The following is a 24397-nucleotide window of genomic DNA, read 5'->3' on the forward strand; positions in this document are numbered from 1 at the left end:
TTATTTAATTTCTTTTCATCATTGCGGGAAATTACATTTTATCCAATGTTATATTTTCAAATTATCTTTTAAAATCATATTGTATCATTCTTAATAAACTCCATTATAATATAGTTTTAAACAACTCTCAGCTAAAAAAGTCTCATCTAAAGAGAATTGAAAACTTTGTTAGTGACTAAGGATACACATCTACACTGACAGTGGCAAAGTGAAGAGCCGCTCAATCGATCCAGAAGTTGACGCTATTAATCCATCCCCTCAAATGGCGTAGCGCTGTGTCAACGGGCAGTGCAGTGAAGACGGCGTGCAGAAGAGAAGCACAGCAGTAAATGGGAGTTACGCAAGCTATTCTGCGTAGCTTGCGTAACTCCCGTCGACTGCCACTGAATCGCCAGGTAAGTGTAAACCAAGCCTAAGACTCTGCATAACTTATTTCTTTTATGTATCATAGACCCTTTATTTTTCATAATAACCAAATTTATTAGTTTGGGGTTTGGTGATGCTCTTAAAATACTATTCAGAAGCTTTCAATTTTACAAAATTAGTTCAGATACCCATATATTTTTCCAACAGAGGTTAAAAAGTGCTTTATAAAGAGGAAGTTGATATTAGAAAATGAACACCATCAAAAGCAAGGCTAGCACAAGAGGATGCTATGACTGGTCTTCAGTACCAGTTCCACAACCACACATCACAAAAGCTATTTAACCAAAAAGAAAACTACTCCTCTTTAAAGTGGGCTCATTTATTGGTTTAGATATCAGTATGTGAAGAGCAAAATCTGGTTGCCACAATTCTGACTTGGAAGCCCCAGGTGCTTTTCAAATAAACCAGACACTAAGGCATCTTCCATATTTTTGGATGCTCCAAAATAGTAAACAAAATCACACACAGTGTATTAGTTTAATTTCAAGGCACTGGAAACAGAGGAGAGAGCCTCGCTGCCTTCGGTTGTGGCGCTTGGACCCACAGTGGCTCCAAGAAGAGCAACTGCAAGATTAAGTCTGGCTACACCCATCCAGCCGGGGTTTTTAGATTGCACATCATAGATGGAATATTCTGTAATTTTTGGTTGCTAGTTTCGGTTTCAAAGCTTGGAGGCACTAGAGCTTCTTAGCAATACTGTTAAAAAATAATACTGGCAAAACAGTGCATTTTTCCCTCCCTTGTTCTTGAAAGGCCTAAACCATTTTTCTTGAACATTTAAAAAAAATTGATCCTGAACCCAACTGACATGCTGACACCCAACACAGAAAATTTCAACATGATTGGTTGTAAGCAACTGAAGATAGGATCTAATAATGGAAAGTGTTTGGCAAACTTAACTAAGGGTGTCATTCACAAATCAAGCTACAATACTTCCCCTCCCCCCATTTTTTATCAAGCGTAAGCAGAACACAAATCAATATTGTGTACTGTTCAGGCACAATGTTCCAACCCTCGTTGTCTGAGTGAGTTTAAAAATCAGGCAAAGTATGTAGCACCTCAAATATTACTGAGTAATGATTTATTAGTCAAATGTCTCACAAAGCAAAGTTAGTTAGGATGGAGAAATTGCATTTGTTACGCCATATTTCCCAAAACTGTCCAATGTTGCACTAGAATCATAAAATCACAGGACTAGAAGGGACCTTGAGACATCTTCTAGTCCAGTCCCCTGCACTCAAGACAGGACTAAGTATTTTCTAGACCATCCCTGACAGGTGTTTCTCTAACCTGCTCTTTAAAATCTGCAATGACAGAGATTCCACAACTTTCTTAGGCAATTTATTCCAGTGCTTAACTATCCTGACAGTTAGGAAGTTTTTCCTAATATCCAACTTAAACCGCCCTTGCTGCAATTTAAGCCCATTGCTTCTTGTCCTTTCCTTAGAGGTTAAAGGGAACAATTTTTCTCCCTTCTCCATGTAACAAACCTTTTATGTAATTGAAAACTTATGTGGGCATAGCTCATGAAGGGCCTGGAAGGTAAAGACAGTAGCTTATGTTGCTTCATGCTTGATAAAGGTAATTCCCTATATGGCAGGTCAGGCAATCTGCAGTTAATTCATAATGGCTATTTAACCACTTCTTTGAGTTTTCCATGCTTCTTTCTGTTGCACATTCTCAATTCCCCACCGATGTCCTCCAACCCCCACAGTCTCTGCTCACTACATTCCAGAATCATCCCAGAGCTGCCATTGCTTCTCCCTTTACCTCCTAAAAATGAGATTCTGAAAAAATGTCAGTAGGTGGAAATTTCTGAAATGTATCTCCAACAGTACAGCATAGCTCTACAAATAAACAGTGAGATAAAGAAAAGCACTATCTTATGCCAAGCAAATAAATATTTTCCTAAACATGCAACATTTTGTGACATGCAAAACTATGGAGAAGGTTCAAATTTGTTTTAAAATAGAATGCAGACAGAATAATTAACATTTAGAGCTAAATGGCACCTGTGAAAAGAATATTTTGCAAATTAATTTCCTATTTTGTCTAATTCTACATAAGAAAATCTTCACTGTGAGATACATATTGTTGCTGTACATTAATGTGATGAAAATAGATAATTGGAAAAGTTGGTGCTCAGTTCACAGGTAATGAAATGGCACTGAAACATCAAGGAAGATACGATTTTAAATGCAATCCTATTAGAAAATTAGCAATAGTTTTAAAAAGCAATATTATATTTTAGATTTTAAAAATGACTGTCCAGGAAACTTGATTTTCCTTGCAAGTTTTCCTTCAGGAATATGGTTCTTTCTAAACTCCAGACTTGCTTACTTGGGATTTTTATTTATATAAGATACTATGTCTGGTGTGGACTATGCCTTCCATAACACTTCTGTATGAACTATACAAGTAAGAGCTAGGCTACCTTTCACATGCATCTGTCAGTACTGAGATACAGACACATTTTAATTTCTCAGTTGTCAACCATTCATTTAAAAATATTTTTAACTCATGTGTGCCTATCATAGCCTCTAGACACGTATACAAATACCACAGCAATGTTCACTGTGAACTACCATCAATTCACAACAATAATAGACTCCTCACATCCCCAAAACCCCTAGTCCATACTCAGCCCCATGAAGCAGAGTACTACCCCCTTTAATAGTCAGCCTGGAGCTCACAAACAAAACAGCGTATGTACCATTAAAAAGACTCCCTACTCTGTCCCAGTGAACTATTTAAACAGGAAAAGGAAACTAAGCAGAGAGAGAAAAACAGTCTGGAAAGCTCCAGAAGGTGAGCCTGACCAGGCATACAGGCTGTTTTGGACTTTTAATTTGGGAGAACTCATCCTGGGCCCTGCCATAAGGGCCTTTGATTTCTTATTATATCTGCTTCTTTCCCAGGGCTTCATTGAAAAAGAAACACTTCTTTTACTAGTTTGGTTTGACTTCTCATTGCTCTGAATTGTGCAAAAAAATTGATTGATATGCAGTTGAGGAAGGTTGAGGCGGGGATGGGGGAGGCTCACCCATAATGCCACATTTGACCAAGAAGGGCGCTCAGGATGGCTGAAGCATTCACATCCCCTCAAGACAAATCTACATATAGGATGAAATTATAGGTCTCACAACATATCCTTAAGTTTGAAAGAATCAGAATGACATGCCAAGTGGGAAGTGAATTCCTGTCCCACAGTGAACAAGTCTATGGACTGTCAGTTGAGAATCCCAGCTGATCTCAATCACCTGGATGAAGCACCAAAGGAATGGTGGTCATTAAAATACACAGGACCCAAAGCACTGTAGTCCTTATGACTCTAAACATTTGATGGAAATAAGTGCTCCTGGACACCATTGCTAACTAGACGTCCTAAAGGAGCAGAGTATCCAAGATGAACCCCAGATTGTTTTATCTGATTAACAAGAGGTTGTCACATACCCTCAAAGAAACATGTAAATCCTCAATCTTTTCTTGTGGTTTCCCTCACCTACCATCAACTGCTCCATCCACATTGAGCTTCTGCCAACTAGCTCCCAAGCAAACCTGATCTCAGCCCAACACCAAGCAACCAAACCACTACACTATCTGGGTTCCATGAAAGAGAGATGTAAAACCAAATATCTGCAGCATATTGACCGTAACCCAATCTGTCACAATCTCCCCTTGCACACTCCTATAAAAGCAAGGCTGGCAGGAGAGAATCCTGAAAAATTCACAAGGACCGCCCATGGTGAAGAACTGCCCAAACCATTCTTTGAGCCATGTAAGAGAAAAGAATGCAGCCACTCAAACATGACTCCATCTACCACTACGCGGCTGTGAAGATGAGTCAACAATAATTTTTGGCCAGCGATACAGAAGACATCAGTCTCACTTGATATTTGTCCATTATCAACACAAGATCATTCACCAATAAAACCAGGATAGGTTCTGTATTATGTCCACATCTAAAAGTAAATTGAAAGGGATCTGAGAATTCCACAAAAACTATTAAGATTATTGTTATGAGGAAGAATGAAGAGGTAAGGGAGAAGCAAAGTTAGGAGTAGGGAGAAAAATTGCAGAAGCTTTTGTGAGCACAAACCTAACCAACTCTTCCTTGAGAGATGATGCTGGCAATTTGCCCTCCAAAAAGGAATCACTGAACCTACAGCAATAATGGTGGCCCAATGTCCTTTGAAAGTGCAACAAATTGCACCATGATGAGAGCAAAAAAGATATCACCTCATCCCGGAAATAGCAAAGGACTGAGGGTTTGTCCACATGAGACGTTACTGCATAGCAAATCATGGTTTGAATCTACAGTGCACTAACTTGCCACGCAGTAATATCCCCTGAGGACACTGCTACAAAATTCTAAAGTCCTGGAGCATGCTTTGACTTACTACATTGCACAAGTAAGTGTGATCACAGAACATTTTGGGACTTTAAATGTGCTGTAGCAATGTCCACAGGGGACATTACCAAGACACAAGATAATGCATTATACATTCACACCTTGGCTTGCCACCCAGTAATGTCCCTTGTAAACAAGCACAGAGCATGACAAAGGTGAAGCCTTCATGCACCCTTTCCATCTTCAAGTTAAAAATAAATGGGTACATTACCATGGTTGGCCAGTCAGCCATGAAATCTTAAGCTAACCTGGCAGAGTCATTGTTCACATGAAGACATGCGTGGACAATAAATGCCAGTGACTTCAACACTAGCTAGGACAGGAACTCTTAGTTCAGCCAGGAAATGCAAGGTAAAGCAGAGTAGCCTTTTATCAAGCTATTCCCATGTTAACACTATATTCACAAACTCACACAAGGTGGACACACTCAAATTAATCCACTTTTGGGAAAGGAGCTGACCTATACTTACTGTCAGATGCAACCAAAATAAACTCACCAACTTCCCCAACCTACTGTAGGCTCATTCTGAGCTGAGTAATAGTTACTCAAATTAAGCATATGCACACCGTGGCATTTCAGTAATTTTTTATAATATGTATAGAAAATAAGGAAGATGAAGATATAAGGCCCTAATTATTTGAACAGGGCACAGGCACAGCCTAAGTGAACATTTCTAGCCAAAAGAATCTGAACCTGAGTGCACAGGTGCAAGTACACTAACAGTGGAATATATAGAGAAGCACTTGAAGAAGAGGTGGGTGGTATAAGGCTGTTTATTATTATAGCAATATTCTCATTACTGGAATGGTTACCCTACTTCTTATCAGTAAAAATGGCAGGATAGACGCTCACCAAGCTTTCTCCCTCTTCTTATTGACCTTGGCTTTCTGGCACTGTACGGAATTCTGAGCTAGTCCAGCGGACAGAACATTAGTGCATAGTCATTTATAACCTCAAATAACTGCTGAAGCACATCCAGATTCCCAGCTTGTCTACGCAATTGTCCCAGCAGTTTAATTTTAGTTTCTGTGGATAGCACTGTTATCTTTAAGTACTCTCTTTTGCTGAGACTACAGAGATGGTATAATTTACCCTCCAGAATATGATTTAATGGAATCTAATGATTAGAGTTCAAAGAGACTAAGCCAAAATTATTCTTCAAAAAATTATCTGCTCCCTAACAAATATTTTAATGCCAGGTCCTGGAAGAGCTTTGATTATTTTTGAAGATGGAGGACCTATAGAAAAATCTGATAAATCCATATTTTTTATGTGGAAAGACATCTTATGTTTTACCAGATTTTTTAATGTTTTTCTCTGCCTATTTCTCCAAAATTACCTCCTGAATGTTGGAGGCCCAATGCAATTTCAGTTGCCTGACCACTGTTCTATAGGCCTAGCATAGCTTCAGTTGCTTGCTTGGCTAGTCTGACCCCTGTAGCATGACATCTTCCGTTGGCAGAGATCAATAGGACTCCTGAGTAACCTTGCAGATGTCTCTGTTTCTGCATACCACGGCACATAAGACAAAATACACAACATGTATGCTTGTAGCTGCACATAGATAAACGATGATGGGAACAAGAAGTTATCCTTGAACGTCTAGGGATACACTTTTTCATTGCCAAGGGGCATATTTTTACACCACCACCCCTATCACCGGATGTTGTTTTGATGACCCCAATTATCCGGAATATAGTTTAGGGTTAAAACCCAATGTAGGTAATTAGTATATATGATAATGAGTACAGAGGTAATTAGGTGAAAGCTGTTTATGGAAGGATTTAAGAAGTCACTACTTAGACAAAGGGGCGCTATCAATCAACACTGACTCCGCAGGAGGTGCTGCTGGTCAGACCAGAGGCCACTGACGGGGCCCCTGAAGAAAACCGTTCCTGAATACAGCCTTCTGAGTGACTGCTTAGCTCTCCAGGCTTAGTGAGTATGATATATTGTAGTTAATTTTAGACTTTGTATTCAACTAGATAGTTATAGGAAACCTTGCACATTAAACCTTATTGATCTGCAAATCAGGTGTACCATGTCTCACTGGTATTCACAGTGATCATTAAGCGTCCAGTATCAACACTGAATGTCATCACCTCTAATAAGAGAGTCCAAAATCATACATCTCTTTCTTCTGAACTCTCTCTCCTCACTTACCACTTTATTTACCATCATCTCCAACACTATCATATTTCCATTTTCGCAAGTTTACAGCCTTATCTTTCATACAACTCTCTCCTACTCACTGAATAGTCCAAGCCTTCAGACCAATTTCTTGCCAGTTCCCTCTGTACAATTTCTGCAGAATTCAACCTTTGTTCACAATTCTCTACAAGATTGCAATCCAGTTATCTCCCACTCCCCAGTCTACACCACTCAGTCTCTCTCCTTCTCTGTATAAAGGTCAAATTTCTTCTTTTCATCTTGAATGTATTTCACAACTCAGCATCTGTCTATAATTCAGCCTTGATTAGATCTCAGAACTCCTACTCCCTCCGATTGATTCAAGTCTGTCTCTTTTGCTTCTTCTTCCCCCAACTAAAGACAAGTCCAGAAATGGAATACTCCTTTCTTTGTACAATATATCCAATCTAGATTTTTACACCATGCTCATCTCCATAGCAACTGAGCACCTTACAAATGCAAACCTTGTACACAAATTCTGAAGAATACACATTCTGGATATCTTGGACCAAATTTTGAGGCGAGCTTTAATTGGGGCTCTAGTTTTGTACCTGCAGTTTTGAGGGAACTCGTATGCACTTAAAATTTTGGTTGCTTGGAGAATTACTTCATTTGTGGGTACAACCAGTCAACTATCTATCCAAGTGATATTAATTATTGGAGCAAATAATTTTGGGATCAGTTGAAGGATTTTGGATGTAAAAATGGAGGCCAGCCTCTGAAAATCTGAATCTACAACTCTTCACCCTCTATCCCCATATTTTGGTAGAATACAGGTCTATGATCCACCCAAAGCACAATGCTATTTCTAACCAGTGGGTCACCACAATATCCTATTATTTTACACATTCATCCAAGCTATGAACTGCTTATGAGTAGACTGGTTAAAAATACTGAAAACATTAAAATGAGAACAAGAGATTTTTTCACTTTCTTCTCACTAACTAGAAGAATAAATGAAAAACTTGTTTTTTCAGCCAACAAGCTTATAATTAAAACACTTTTTGATGCTGCGGCTTACTTGTGAACTTTTTCTTGTGTTCTCACTTGTTCTGTTGATTACTGTCAATTCTCTCTTGTTTTTCTGAATCATACAGCTTAACAATCAGCATCAAACTACTGAGGCCATTCTTTTGCAGAAGTCTTAAATATCCATCTTCTTACATCTTATTACCAACATATTTTTATTACAACATTCACTTTATTTTTCAGTTTTTCAGAAAACTGTGATCAATAGTTGATATATAATCTGCAGAGGAACACCAACAAATTCAATGGCAAATAAGATGTATTGAGTAATGTACTGATCTTTCTGTGATCAGAGTAGCTATGTGAAAAAGCCAAAACAGTTTTTTTACTTTGCCAAACAAATTTAAAGGCAAAGTACAATTTGAATTAGCAGTTGCAGTAGCTTCAATTCATCACCCAGAGAAGCTATTTTTTCCAAATCTATATCAGGAAGAAAAGTAAAACTGGCACAATACCACAGCATGCAAAGGGTTTATTCCTCTCAAGGCCTGTGATTCATTTCTAAATGCTTCAGGAAAGTTGTCTCAAAGTTCTTGGGCATCGACCAGTAAGATAAGAGGATTATTATTGTCTTAAGTTGCCTCTTACAAGACAAAAAGGCTCATACACAGTTTTATATGATCATATTGTACATGACATTTACATTTTACAGATATTCCTCCAATATTAGGATCCAGCTATTCATATTGCTGATGGGTTTAAATTGCAAAGATTTCTCTGTCTACAAGCTCCTGAATCTAGAATAATTTAAATTAGCCCAGCATTTCTGGGTAGGTTGATATATGAATCTCTTCAATACAATAAGATTATGAACTCTTTGGGGAAACATAGTGCCTTTATGCTGTCCGTAATGCTTTCTGAACTCTTATGGTGCTATGTACAAATATATAATAGCAGTAATAAATACAGTCTTCAAGCCTGTACCCAAGTGTCTACATTTGACATGAAACAATTAAAGTAAGTCACTTAAAAATGTATACAGTTTTAAATTAAATTCAAGAAATAAATGCAGGAAAATATACATTTTATTACAGTTTCTCTCTCTCACACAGACCTCAAAGCTCATCATATTGAAGGAGACATCAGGCATAGAAATGAAAATGGCATTTGCTTAACCAACAAAAATGTACCAGCCAATTCTGATATAAATGTAATGTGCCAACTGATCTTCAGTATTTATTATTTCTGTTAGTATCATGCCTTGCTTTGTGTGTCCACCATGATCTTTCTTGCAATGTAAAATGTGTTAGTGTATTAAAATGTTACCAAGTATATACAGATGTATAGCTTCTATTTGAGCTATCAGGGTAATGGTAACCATGGTACTGCTTCCAAGAATAGAATTATCATCTAACTGCATTCATGCTGTGGCAGTTGACAGAATGGTTATAAATATACCTATTAGGAGTCTGAATTGAATCTTTAAACAGCACTGTAGGGACAGCAGTTGGCTAAAAATAGCTTGACAATACTGCATCTGAACACTTGTCCTCAGAAACACTCTGTCACATACACAGAGTGAATTCCAATTTTTAATTCCATGTAGCCAAAAATGAACATCTGTGACACACACGAGACTGACAACGTGACATTTTCTGAGCTCCTTTCTCCTCTAGAACACTACAAACAACAACACAACAATAAAAACTTGAAAAGGCTGCTATAAAACACAGACACTCCCTGGAATTTAAAGCATATGAAGTAAGGGCAGAATCCAAAACCACTTTACAAGAGAGGAATATTTAAATGATTAACAACATGCATGTTGTACACTCTGAATTAGTCATGCTTAGTTTCATTTTTATAAAAGTTTCTGTAAACTGACAACTACATAACGAACAAGAAAATGAAAATTGCATAGCCATGTCTTGTACCAGTATGTGCATGAGCTAATTTTTAATAGGAACATTGGAAAAATGTACCTGATAATAGTTTTCTGCCTATAGCAGTTAAAATATATATGTTACACCCTACATGGTGTTTTCTTAGTCATGTCAAAATGCTTTTAACCATCACTCTCAGAATTCTCACACCTTTCGGGTCTGAAGCCAACCCTTGTCCATTGCTGATCAGAGCAGAGTAATAATAATATTGCCACACCCTGACAATTGATTATTAAGGAAAGATTTTGTATTTTGTATCAGGGAAGGATACACAGAATAATCAGATGAACATTTGTACTTCTTTGCCACTTAAAATTGGAAAACAGGAAATTTATTGGTGAGGATACATCTTTCATTTCCAAAGTCTAAGAGCACCATTACGGTGTTCTTTAACATAAGATGGAAAATGAAGTTCCTCTACCAAATTCCTTTTCCCAATACATTTAAGAAAAAAGAAAAAGAAAAGATTTCCTAGCTATGATGAAAATGACACTTTGGGACATGATTATGACAAAGTTATAATTTGTTTTCTGAAAAATCGTTTAAGGATGATGTACAGTTAAAACAGCCATTTTTCTCCCTCATTTCATTATTGCCATAAATATTATCTTAATTCAGAGAAATCTCTGGTGGTGAAATCTCAGTAGGGAATAATAATGTAGTAAGAACCAAATTAAGGTTCAGGTGAGAAAATTCACGTTCAATTTTGGGATGAATTTTGACTGTTTCTTTTAGCAAATATATGGACCAACGTCCACACTGCTTCAATGAATTTTACCTCAAAAGGCAAATAGAGAGCTACTTCCACTCAAAGTTAGTTCACAGTCAACCATTTATCCATTCCTTCTTTAAAGTGCTAATTCTTCCAAAATGATTAATTTTTCTAGATTTATCACATAGGATGTAAGCAATATCCATAGCATATAACAAAATCTGGATCTCCCCTTTCTTTAGACTTATGTAAGCCATGACATCACCATTTCTAGGACTTGCTCCTGTCAATTTAGCTTACAGATGTCACTGGTACTCAGATTTCTATTGGACCGAGTCAAATCATGATGCTTATTACTGTAAATGGACTTTGTGATTTGGTCATGTTGATCCCAGGATATGAGAGACACATATCTCATATCTCTTGGTGGAAGGTAAAAGTTTTGAGCTTCAGAGAGCTCCTTCGTCAGGTCTGGAAACATTAACCAGCATGTGTGAACCTCTTGTGCTTAACCAATCTGTCCCTTTGCCTAATACAAGCTGGGACAGATTGTTAAGCATAAGGAATTCACACAAGCTGTGGGAGACCACTTAAAATGAAGTGAGCAATTATGAGTTAGCAGGCAGTGTGGTGTATTACAAATTGTTGTAATGAGCCTTAAAACCAGGCTCTCTGTTGAGTCTATGGTTTTTAGCATCCAGAAGAATTATGAATTTAAATTCCCAGACCTCACCTTTTGAAGGTGCTGTGCAGGTTTCCTTTGAGGAGGAAGATTGAGAAGGCAGATATGGAGTGATCACTTTTTGAAAAATGTTCGCCCACTTTTGTTGCTATTTGGTCAAATTCACAGCCTTTGCAAACAGGAACTTTCTGACTGAAATGGGACATTATAATTAACCTGCCAATATTTTTTTAAACATGTTTTTAATGAAAAATACTGAGAGATAAAGCAAATGCTAAATGAAACTCCTATCTGAATGAGAACACACACAACTGTTTTCTTCAAACTTCTGGTACAATACTGTTTTTATTTCAAGGATGAGGTAAGGTTTGATAGTGTCCAAGGAAGGATTTCTCACTTTCTAAATGGGATATGAAAAGAACTCAATTTTACTCCCACTCTCCTACATACAAATTATTTGATTTTATCATTTTTAATTATACTTTAATAAATGTCAAACTTACTGCTCCTATTTTTATAACGCTGTTTCTATATAAATTAATGTGTGTGTTTGCATGCCTGGGTATCTCGCAGGCAATAGCTCTAGAACCTAAGAAATGATACAGTCAGAGTTAAGCACAGATTTTTTTAATGCAATAGCTTCTAAAAGAACTTACAACACAGCATTTATTCCAATATTTAAATACCCATACGAATGGTTAAAGAGGGACCCCTAAGTCTATCATAATGCCATCTGGTGATTGATTATCCATAATCTTACAGATTCCAGTTGGATGATGTGATTAGGTTTTCTGGGCATGACTAATACCTTTTTTGTTACCCAGTGTCCCATATGAGATCCCCAATATAATTTTAGGGCATATGATTGTCTCTAAATAAAATGGAACATTGTGAAGCTTCCATTTCAAGTGTCCTCCTCTAGCCATACGCCAAAAGTGCAGAGAAAAGTTCAGGGCTACAGTATATATTACAGACTCCAAATAAAGTACCTCTGATAATGGAATGAGAGAGAGTTTATACTGAAAGGATGCTCCAATTGTTATTCTATTTTATTCTTCATAAGTTCTTAGAACTCACTCAACACTGTAGTATCTGAGGGTCCTCCAGTAGTGCCTTAAGCAACATGACTAACATCTGTCACATGTTGTTTGGTCTCTTAGTCTCTCACAAGGGAGAAAACTATGTGCAATGGAGTGCTTTGTTTTGGTAGGGTATTTCTGTTAATTTTTTAAAATATACACATTGCTATATGTTTATGTTAGAGAAGGCAGGTCAAAGAAACGTGTCTTGCACTTGAAGCAAAAAGGTGGTAAGGTGTGTGACACTAAGGCTTATTTCCAATGGGAACTCATTACACAGTCTTGGACCAGACTTCAAAAAAATGCTCCATCTCCTGCACAGACAAACTTTACTCTTATTGTAGAAAATTCAACTGTGCCAGAGGAGAGGAGGCATCAACCACAGTCTTCATCGTGGAGCTTGAGGCCATATTAGAGATATCCTGGGTCCAGGCCACTGAGTACATTAAAGATAAGGATGAAAACTTAGAACTTGATTCAGTATTATAAGAGAAGCCAGCATAGAGAATGGAGGACAGATATGATGTACCTGTAGCCAGTGTTGCTGAGGAAATACACTGTTGCATTCTGTACTGGTTGGAGTTACCTAAGTGCTGAAGGTTTCATGATCAGATATTGCTGTATGAAATTACTATAATCCAGCTCAGAGATGATGAAGTCTTCTATAATTGGGGCCAGGTCATCATCACCTAGTATGGGATGAAGACTCCAAGCCAATCAGAGATAGCAGAAAGCGTTACGCACAGATGTTGCTAAGTGTGAACTTAGTGTCAGCAATGAATCAAGAGTACTCTTAAACCATGCATGGAACTAACTGATTGTCAGTGTCTGCCTACACTGAGAGGAGACTGCATCCTGGTTGCAAACTCTTTCAAATGCTTATTGTTCAGGTTCAGCTTCAACCAGCTGTTCTTCATCCATGAGCTTATCTCACCCAATCACTGGACCATCTTGGTGGAAGTAATGTAGTTATATTTGGTGAAAGATAAAGAGAGCTATGTGTCATTGGCATGTCATTGGCACTTGAGTCCATGTCATCCAAGGACAATAGCCTGGGAATTCTGAGCCCCATGTTTGACTCCCTGGTCTGCCACAGACTTCCTGCATGAAGACAATGAGCAAGTCATTTTGTGTCTCAGTATCTCACCTGTAAAATGATAATAGCACTTCCTGAACTCATGGGGATGTTGTGAGGATAAATATGTACTGGGCCATATATCCTTGTAAAATCTTTGTTACTACCATGAGCCCAATTCTCAAACATCTTTCTGATTAGTAATATAGCCATAAAGAATAACTTGCATCAACCACTGAATACTGCTTTTTATTTTAATACAGATTTTTAAAAGCATTTATGAAAGTTCCTACCATCTCCTAAGGAAACTGGAGCAGTGAGACACAGTGGAACTCATCTTCCAAGCAGCACAAAATTTCTGACAGCAGCAACTGGATCTCAATTCTATTTATGGTGTGCTCAACAAAGCAGCACCTTTTTTATGCATCCAGTTCTCAGTGTGAAATATCCAGATCTCTTCTCCCCATTAAAAAAACGAAAGCTAAAGCTGTAGTCCCTTTTCATGATCTATAATACTCTAGAATTAATGTTATGAAGTGTCTCAGTCTTGCCTATAAAGGAAAGGTAGGCCTGACATGAGATGATTGCTTTGCTGGGCTACCAATGACCAAGTTAGGCTTGCACAAGTCCAGGTGGGATAGAACCATCTGTAGAAGAGGAGGGGAGGACAGGAGTCTACTAATGATTAAGCCTAGGAAGGGCAGAAGAACTTATGTTTCTTCACGTTTATTTTGGACTTTATGTACTCCAGAAAGCTTGGAATGTTTATATGACCTAGCCGGAGGGCTAAGTCACCTCAGTCTGAAAGTACGCTGGGTGGATCAACTAAAAGCAAGGAGAGAAACAGAGGTAGAACCATTGCTCCACCAAACCTCGCCATAAGGTGGTATGCTGGGAGGGCGTGCAGCCACAGGGGTAAAATATGTGGATGTAAAAAGAAATGATCAAAGGGGAATTACTTTGGTGTGAAGCAGAATGTGAAAGAAAGAAGCATAATTATTTCTATAGTGTAGTCAGACTAAAGTACATGACCGTGTACTATGGGGGAAATGTAGAACAAAGAAGAAAAAACAGGTCTGTGCTATGGTGAGCTTACATTCTAATGAACAGTGGATAGGGTAGAGAACAATAAAATACAAGACAAGCAATGAATGGTGCATGGTCATTTAAAGGCAGGTACTGGGTAAAGAAACCACTTCCTCTCCAACAGCAATAAGTGAACAGGCTAGGATGGGAATTTACTGCAGTGACTTATATGGCAAGGAACAGCAATAGTGTATTTTTCCTTCTTTCCACTAATCGTCTGTCTGTTAGAAGTGTATGGGCCCAGAAGTATCCGCTTTGTATTTTAAGGGGTCTTAATTCAAGAGTCACTCATCTAATTAATTTCAAATTTAGCTGAAAAGTTCTACATTGGTCCCAGATGTATCCTATCTAGCTTGTATCCTAAAAATGTTGAGGCAAGTATAAAAGTTTTTTGTGGAGTTGTAATGGGGGCCAAAATCAGGTTTATGTGAGATCTTAAGTGGGAGTGGCTGGAGTAGTGCTACTTGTACTTCCCCTGGTTCCATCTCCTCTTCACATGGCCCTATGGCATGTATATGGGAGAGGAGAAAGGCCCTGCTTCCTTCTCATTCACTCCTCTCCCACCCCTGTACTTCCCTGTACTGTTGGGTGAGGGGAAAAAAGCTCTGACATAGCATCTAGATACTCCAGCCTGTTCCACACACTCTTGCTGCCATTGGACAGTGGGGGATACAATGTGCCGGCTGATTAACTCTCGCCTCCTGAGGTAGGGAAAAGTTGCTTTTGCTTGCTATTGGTGAATAGCCATTTTCAGCTCTGTTCCAGCCCTTGACTTCCCCACTCTTTAGTATGCTGGATTTCTTATGCCATCAGGGACTAGGCTGACTGCCAAATTTTGACAGGAGTTTGGAAGGAAATTTTCCCATATGGCAAAATTGGCAAACTGCTGAGTGGGTATTTCCACCTTCCATCTGGCATCCCAGATGATCCACTTTTGGGAGTTAAATTACATCACGACTTTGGTAGCTTCCTGTGCACATAGTGGGTTAAAAAGGGTCCGATGTTGAGGTCCCTGTAATCCAATCGGCTGCTCGGGCATGGTCCATGAATACAGCATTGCATTGTGAGGAAGTATGTCTCCACGTCTTGTACAGTGTGGGGCTCCCCCCGCATCCCTTCTCTTCTACCTCCTGTGTTGAGGAGGGGGAATGGTTTAGGACTTTGTTCTTCTGGAGAGATCCGAGATTCTAGAGGGGCACTGCCCTCCGACCCACCGTCATGACTATAAAATCCAGGGCCATTATTGCCCAACTGAAATCCACTCTGGAACAGTCCTATGTATGGGGAGTGGTTTCCTGTTGGTCAATAGTTTTAATAAAATTGCAGCCTCTGCATATAACCATACTATGGTCTGTGTGCCTCACTGTTCCTATGTGCACATCCGTTAACTTTTACTGTGAGGATCTTTTGAAATGAATGGTTCTCACAAAGATGCTAAATGAACTATAGTTGGTATTACAGTAACATTTGAACACCTTTCTTTACAGTAGTCATGGCCAATTGAAATTATTCAATAAACCAGGATTACAGCAACACAATTAAATGTTTGGACAGCTTTTTGTTAGTTAGGTCAATTCTTCATTTAAATTGAGCAATATTCACTTTTAACAATACCTCATGAACTAAATGGGGCAGGCAGGCATAAAACAAGTTTGAACTCAAAAGAGAAGGCAGGAGCCAAAGAATCAAAATTCTGAAAAAGCTCCAAATAGCAACTTTGCATTAACTATAATAATGCTCACTGTCTCAGCCCTTCAAATAAAATCCAGCTAGGCTGGCTGAGGAGCTCCTTGGACTATTAATGTTGCAATTCAATAAATCTTGTAGCACTGAAAAGTTCCAGAAGACTGGAAGAAAGCTACTGTTGTGCCAATTTTTAAAAATAGTAAACGGGATGTCTCACGTAGCTATAGGCCTGTGAGCCTGACATTGTTCCCATGCAAAACAATGGGGCAATTATAGGGGACTCAAAGAACTAAAAAGTTTAATCTAATTAATGCAAATCAGCCTGGGTTTAAGGAAAATAGATCCTGTCAAACTAACTTGATACCTTTTTTGATGAGATAGCAAATCTGGTTGATAAAGGTGGCAGTTTTGATGTAATATATTTAGACTTCTGTAAAGCTTTTGACTTGGTACTGCACATTTTTGATTAAAAATTAAAATGGCATAAAATTAACTCTCACACATTATACGGATTAAAAACTGGCTAACTGATCGGTCTCAAATGTAACTGTAAATGGGAAATCATCATCAAGTGAGTGTGTTTCCAGTGGGGTAACACAGGGATCAATTTTTCGCCTTACACTATAAAACATTTCTATCAATGACCCTGAAAACACAAAATCATTACTGGCAAACTATGCATATGACTCAAAAATTGGGGGAGTGCTAAAAAATGAAGAGCACAGGTCACTGATTCAGAACAATCTGGATCACTTGGTAAACTGGACTAAAGGAAACAATATGCATTTTAATACTGCTAAATGTAAATGTATACATCTGAAAACAAAGAACGTAAGCCATATTTACAAAACGGGGCACTCTATCCTGAAAAGCAGTCACTCTGAAAAATATTGGGCGGTGGGATGGTGGATAATCACTTGAACATGAGCTCTGAATTTAACACTGTGGCCAAAAGCATTAATGTGATCCTGGCGTGCATAAACAGAGAATCTCAACTAGGATTAGAGAGGTTTTTTCACCTCTATATATGGCAGTGATGAGACCACTGTTGGAATACTGTGTTCAGTTCTGGTGTCCACAATTCAAGAAGGATGCAGATAAATTGGAGAGGGTTCAGAGAAGAGCCGTGAGAAGGATTAAAGTAAGTTTAGAAAACAAGCCTTATAGTTACAGACTCAAGAAGCTCAACTTCTTAACTCAACAAAAGAAATTAAGTGGGTGAGTCAATTACAGTCTACAAGTACCTATATGGTAAAGGATAAGGTATAACATGATCTGATAGCTGGAAGTTTAAGCTAGACACTTTCAGACTGGAAAGAAGATGTAAATGAGATGAGAGTAATTAACAATTAGAACAATTTACCAAGGGTAGTGGCGGCATCGCCATCACTGACAATTTTAAATTAAAATTGGATGTCTTTTTGAAAGATCTGCTCTATGAATTATTTTGGGGAAGCTTTCTGGCCTGTGTATACAGGAAGTTTAACTAGTTGTCGGACGGTCCCCTCTGGGAATCTATGAATAACATAATTCTAATAACATGCCTGCTAGACCATATGAAAACAAAAACCATTAATATTTAATGTAATTTTGTAAATGAAGTGCAAAAATGGTTACAAGAAGCTAAAAACATCATATCCAGTTAACAATAAATAAATTCTAAGATTGAAACCCTATATTACAAATGATACCAGGATAACGGCAATTTATCTGTGGATCTTCATAGAGACCACTCATGATAGGTCACAGAATGTCTGTTCAGGATGTTTGTCTGGTTGTCACTGACTCCCAGGCAGTGAGGAGCCATCAGGGTTATGGTGTCACCATGTCCAGTCTGAAGGCCTTCAGGAAGAAGGCAATGAGCAGGAGTCTCTTTGTTGGTTAAAGTAGTGCATCGCAAAGATGTTGTCCATCAGGACAGTATGGAATTTCAGATGCCAAATGTCCATCAGGTTCTGCAGTGTGGAATTTCAGATGCCAGATAAGAACCCATGATGGCTCTGGGTTCCAGGATGCTTGTGTTAAGTCCAGTGTCTCCCAGGGATCAGGCCCCTTGCCTTTGTCGGTGGTCTCCCCAGCCTTGTACTTGACACATCTGTGATTAAAGTCATTGTCAATGAGGGGGTTAAGAACAGTACCCTCACCCCATCTTTTTGGGTACTATCTACCCCCACCAACTTTGTGAAGATGTAGCATTGGCAAAGACCTTCTTGTCCACCTGATGTTTCACTGAGGATGGATCTAAAACAGCTGACGGGGGCCTCAGAGAAAATATGGCAAGCAGCATCATGTAAGGCCAACACTGCAAGGCAAGTCTGTACAGTTGTAATTGGGTTTGATTTTGTCTTAAGTAGCAGTGATTGCAACAACAACCCTTCTTCAGGCAGATACCTTTCTGACCTAGAGATGATCCTATGAACCCTATCATCTGTGATTGTGTAAAAAACCATTTTTCATAGTTCGCTAGTAGGTCCAGCCAGACAAATGGAACTTGCACAATCCAGGCCTGTCACCACCTCCTGCTGAGATCAGTCTCTGATCAACCAGTTGTCCAGGTAAAAGTAGACATGGATTCCCTGTTTCCTCAGGTGCACTGCAACCATGACTAGCCATTTTGTGAAAATACCTGGTGCCTTTTTGTGATAGCAATTTGGCCCCAGTGCAAATCTCAAGTACTGATGTGATAATTGGGCCTACTAAATTATCCTAATTGTAAACTCAATTGTAAAAAGTGAGCAAAAGTTCATAGAATGTCACAATAACTGGTAATCAGTGTTGATGGAAAAAATTGCAAAATAAGACAAGGACTAAATTACTCCAAACAAAAAGACCTACTGATATAATTCCAGGCCTGTGTTAAGATCATGCCTGGCAAACAAGAACAGTGTGAACCCGCAAAACAGTGAACCAAAATTGACGCGTCAGAAATTAGGAGTATTGGTGGACAAAATGAGAGGATGGTCTATTCCACCCAACACTCCTTTTTGGAGTCCTTAAATAAAGAGACTTTGGAAGAAAAACTGGCTACAGATGCAAGCTTCATCATCATGGCTGTCACCCCAATCATCTCCTGGGATCCAAGACCTTTGTCATCCTGACCAGATTGGTCTAGAGAGGGAGTTAGATAACACTGCAACCTGCACCAGGCTCCAGCTAAATCCCACCCACCACCTACGATGTAAGACTTTGTCTCTCCCCTTGATAGTTTCTTATTTAAGAGACTACCAAACATTTTTTTTCCTTCTAAAAAAGCTCTCCGTCTACAGAAAAAGGGAACAATGAAAGTTGTGGTAGAATGCATCATGAAAATCAAGAACCATGAACCAATCCTAAACCTGCAGAGATGGAATGATGGAGGCCACATTAGCATCCTGAATCTGAGGAGGCACATTTATTTGTTCAGACTCCTCCGATCTAGGATAGTATGAACACCCTCTTTTTTCTGTGGGATAAGAAAATATCAAGAGCAGAATCCCCTCACACTGTACCCTTGTTGTACCTCTTCTATGGCTCCTAGATGAAGCAACTAGGCCACTTCTTTTTCGAACACGCTCTTATAAGAGGAATGTTAAAAGAGGGTGTGGAGGGGTAAGGTGTGGAAATGAATAGGGTAATCATGAATAATGGTATCTAACGCCCATTTTTGGGATGTAACAGTGGACTAAACTTAGTGAAAAGGGGCAAAACGGCTCCTGAAGGTAGTGACAAGCTTTAGATCAGCTCCAATGTGGCTCTCAACATCCCTGTCAAATATGTTGCCTCTGTGATGGTGCTGGGTGAGTGACAGAGCCACAGTTTGGCCACCTCTGGCATAAGTCCTGGTGTCACTGACTCATCAGGTGATGAAAATAACTCCTTTGGTGGAGACTGGAGTTGCTGCTGACCTTCCACTACACCCATCTCATGTGCCTGAAATCAAGGCTCTGGTGTTGCAGGCTAATTGTTGCTGGACATATGACAGGAAGATCTGCTCTGGGACACACATGACAACAGTCCCCGGTAAGGCCAGAGTGGTCAGGACAGCAATATTTTGGTTGGACTCTGTTTTTGGTTGGACTCTGTTTGGACTCTGTTTGGTTGGACTCTGTTTATAATCAGCCCTCATCTTGCAGCTACCACTTTTGATGGATTCCTGCTACATGTAAGACTACACTGCCATTCACTGACTGCATTCTTGACCACCCTCATCTGTCAGCACTGGAAAAGAAAAGAATTATCAGAATTGCTATTTGTGCATACATTCATTCTACAAGACTACTCTGGTGAACTTCTGAGCCTAAGGACCTAGGGGAAAGTACTGGTTGGGAACGTGTGAAGTGCTGAACTTTGTGTTACTGTTAGAAAATTTCCATCAGTTTACCAAACTATTTGCTTTGTTTAGTCATTAATAATTTCCAATCCTGTTGCCAGTGTACAGGCAATGCCACAAACAAAGTCAAAACATCCAAACTTAAAAACCCAAGGTACACAATACATATCTGCAAGGATCAACTAGTGGAATAACAATTACAATGAGCATTAAATGTACCAATGAAATAAATGGTCAAAAATGTACATGACTATATTTCTAACTCACTGCTGAAACAAAAAATTAGTAATACACTAACGGCTACACCACCATGTACTTGACTTCACATTTCAGTCTGCCCAACAAATCAGAAGCTCTTATTCTGTTATTAGAAAATTGCACATGCACATCTTTCGCTGTAGCAGAAGGATGTCCATTTTTAAATTACCGTGTGCCTGTTCAGACTAACCCCATGACTGGAGAGCTCTAATCAGTAATATATTTGTATTTGTGGACTTAGTAGGGAATAGAGAGATTAAATCTATACAGTATGATAGGGGATTTTATATCTGTTTTATAAATTAATTGGAAAATTAGGATCCTTAACAGCACCAGAATTTACAGTTTATTTTCTCAAACTATGTAAACAATCCCAAAACTATACAGAAACAACACTGCAGCAAATCAAAGTGAACAGATACAATTTTTAGGTATATTTTCTAAATGATGCCTCAGAAGTGTATGTTCAAATCCCAACATGTGCCAACAAAATGTCTATATAAAGTCTTGTATACAATCTACCAAGTTCATCTTTGAGATAGTTATACAACTTTGACACCACATTCACCTTCCTGAAGGCACTACAGATGCAGGTACTATTATTCATCTGTGAGACCACCACAATCAGGCTGTTCCACTTGCTCTGGGACTCCTCTCTTTCCCCTAACTGCAGCATACTCGCCAATTCCCTGTTCACCATGGGATTCACCACTTAGGGATTTGGAAACAGCCCTTCTGCACAGGATTCCTGAGCTTAAGGCGGATACAGTGTTCCACTGAGTAAGTCATCCTAGGGTGTTAATGAAGATATCTTTTAAGTCCTTGGTCAGCTCCAATGCTTGCTCTTTTTGTGCACTGGACAGGTTTTCTCTCAGAAGCACCTCTGAGTAAAGCTCTGGATTTGATAGCAGTGGCCCTAAATCTCTCGCTCGTGACTCCAAGAGGACAAACAATGCCTCCCTATCTTTCTGTGGTTTCAATAGATTTATCTGCAGCCTTTGTTGCTTCCCTGTTAAGCAGGTGTCAAAATTCACACTTCCTACATAAAGCATGATTTCAAAGGGACAGTGCTACTTCACTAACAGCTTGCTCTCAGCTAAGGGCAGCAGCTTAATAATCCTATCCTACTGGTTGATAGAGTCTTAAGTGTCATATTTTTGTTATAAGATTGTTATTGGGAATGTTGGGCAGCCTGCCCAAGTTCTCTCTACTTGATCTCTTGGTAGACTCCTGGCCAAAAGAACCCAACTAGAACCCTCTCCTGGGTCTTCTCTACCACTAAATGGCCTGATCATGGCACACAATGGGCTAGGCTCAATACCTTTCTCCTGTACAGTTTGTGAACAAATAGAAGGTTTTAGCATGTTCCTGACTGAGTATGGTGGACAACTGCTACTCAAGTTCAAAGGGGGAGTACTGAGAATCCTGGGTAGATCACCCAGCACCCCATTCACTCTAGCCAATTATCTGTACAGCTAACAGAACACTGTGTCATCCCTCTGGGCTTTGACTAAAATCAGGAACACTACCCATGGCCTTCCTGCCCACAGGAAAAAAATTATGGGACTCCCCTACTCTAGCATGGAGCCCCACTTGTGTAGCCAGGGATCCCCTCACTGCAGGTCCCTTTTCTCTAGCTGCACACATGATACTGGGGTCCATCTCTAACCTCAACCTCCCTGGGGACCATAAGCAGGCCTTGCAGCCCAGTAGGACCCTTCCCTGGGCTGCCCTCTCTTAGTTCCAGACACTGTGGGCCTCACTCACACAGAGGGGGTCTGTTTCAAAGGTCTTTCAATAAAGTCCAGTTCTGCCTCCAGAAAGTTCTCTGCCTGGTTTACCTGGTGTCAGCAGACCAACCCCTTAGACCTAGCTGGTAGGATCACACAAAACCGCTCCAGTCCCACTACCTCCACAATTTTCTCTGGGCACCATACCTCCAGCTTTAACCAGGGAGAGCAGACATCCTGTAGCTACTGAGCCACTGCTCGAGGCCCAAAGTCTACAGCAAAAATTGTTGCCATCTAAACCAGTAGTTATATCCTTCCTTATTGAGCCCCAACCAGTCCAAAATGGCTTTTATCTGCACTCCACCATCCTTTGTCAAGATCCATTCATTGTAAAATATAAGCCTGGGCCTCTCCTAAAAGTAGGGTGCTACCTTACGGGCCCACACCTATTGGGGATATTGGGGAGCAGCTGCCTCCCATTCAAATATCTCTAGGAAGTTTTCAGGGTCATCCTCCAGCTCCATCTTCGTAAAACATCCTACAAGGGTAACCAAGCTGTTATACAAACCTGAGAGTGTCAGCCATGCAAGCCAGTACTTGCAGTACAAACTGTTGCCCCAGCCATTTCATTACTACTTTTGGTTCCATTTCTATTTTTGAACTGCCCACATTCTCCACCATCTGTAAATTGATGGGCTGTTTCACCAGCCTAGGAAAGAACCAGTGCTACACCTATTCTATTATATATATGTTTTTATAGTGCGCTCATCACTGGACTATCTGAGGGTCTTCTAATGATGCATTAAGCAATGACACCTGTCTTATTGTTTATCCTCTCCCACTCCCTGGGATGGGGTGGGATGAGGAGAGTGTGTTCAGTGGAGTGTCCTTTTGATAGGGCCTTTTTATTCTAGGAGGGGATTGTTTTGAAGGAGGGGGAGGCTTTTTTTTTCACTGCTTCAGGCTCCTGCCTCATGGCACAATTGCTCAAGCACAAAAGCTCATCAAGTGACACAAAACAAAGCAATTCCCTGATCAAAGCAGGCTGCAGTACAGAGAGGCCTTTCTCCTTGCCTCTCAGACCTGGAAAGAAGAGACATCTCTTTCTTCAGTCCCCCTGCTGAGTCCTGTGGCAGGCAGGGAGCCCTTAACCCTTTCCTGGAAGTTTCATCCTGTCAGACATCTATAGTCCCATCTCTCAAAAACAGTTTGTACCAACCACCTCAAATTTGGGCAAAAATTTTTCTCTGCTGGCATCATACCACACATGAAAAATTTGATATGGAATGATTCCTGAACCCAGGGAAGAGAGAGGGGAAGAAGAGTAAATCTGATTTAGAACGTAAAGATTGTGAAGGTGAATTAAGATAAACCCTAAAGGGTAGATATATTCAACCAGATGGACTGTTCTCCTCCTAAGAATTCTTATGCCTATTTAAAATGAAATTCAAATCATCGGGTCCAGATGCTATTTACCCAAAGGTACTGAAGGAATTAGCTGAGGAAATCTTGGAGCCACAGGCAATAATATTTGCAACTCATGGATGACAGGAGAGGTGCCAGAAGACCGTGGAAGGGCTAAAGTAGTGCCCATCTTTAAAAAGGAGAAAAAGGAGGAGCCGACAATCTATAGACCAGCCAGCCTGACTTCGATACCTTGGAAGCTGCTAGAGTAATATATAAAATATTCAATTTGTAAATACCGGGAGGATGAATGAGCAATCACTGGCAGCCAGTATGGATTTACTAAGAACAAATCATGTCAAACTAGCTTGATTTCCTTCTAGGCCAGAGTAAATGGTTTGGTGGATAAGGGGAAACGTGGTGGACATAATATACC

The 24397-nt window shown here is 39.6% G+C and overlaps 1 protein-coding gene across 3 annotated transcripts in view; it reads right to left on the reverse strand.

Moving 5' to 3' along the window:
- The window catches only part of TRAPPC9 (trafficking protein particle complex subunit 9), a 420270-nt gene that overhangs the window by 208193 nt on the left and 187680 nt on the right, over nucleotides 1-24397 (reverse strand). Inside the window, exon 18 of one of the 3 annotated variants that reach the window (XM_067558313.1) lies at nucleotides 17818-18355. The exons of the other annotated variants lie outside the window; for them this stretch is intronic. Coding sequence (XP_067414414.1) covers nucleotides 18305-18355 — 51 coding nt within the window. The 3' untranslated portion in view covers nucleotides 17818-18304. Of the gene's footprint in view, nucleotides 1-17817; nucleotides 18356-24397 lie in introns of those variants that run through there. 3 annotated transcript variants of the gene reach the window in all.

Source organism: Emydura macquarii, unplaced genomic scaffold (genome assembly GCF_026122565.2).
Source record: "Emydura macquarii macquarii isolate MOO-44397 ecotype Brisbane River unplaced genomic scaffold, CSIRO-AGI_Emac_v2 contig_1947, whole genome shotgun sequence".
In the NCBI taxonomy this organism is placed as follows: Eukaryota; Metazoa; Chordata; order Testudines; family Chelidae; genus Emydura; species Emydura macquarii.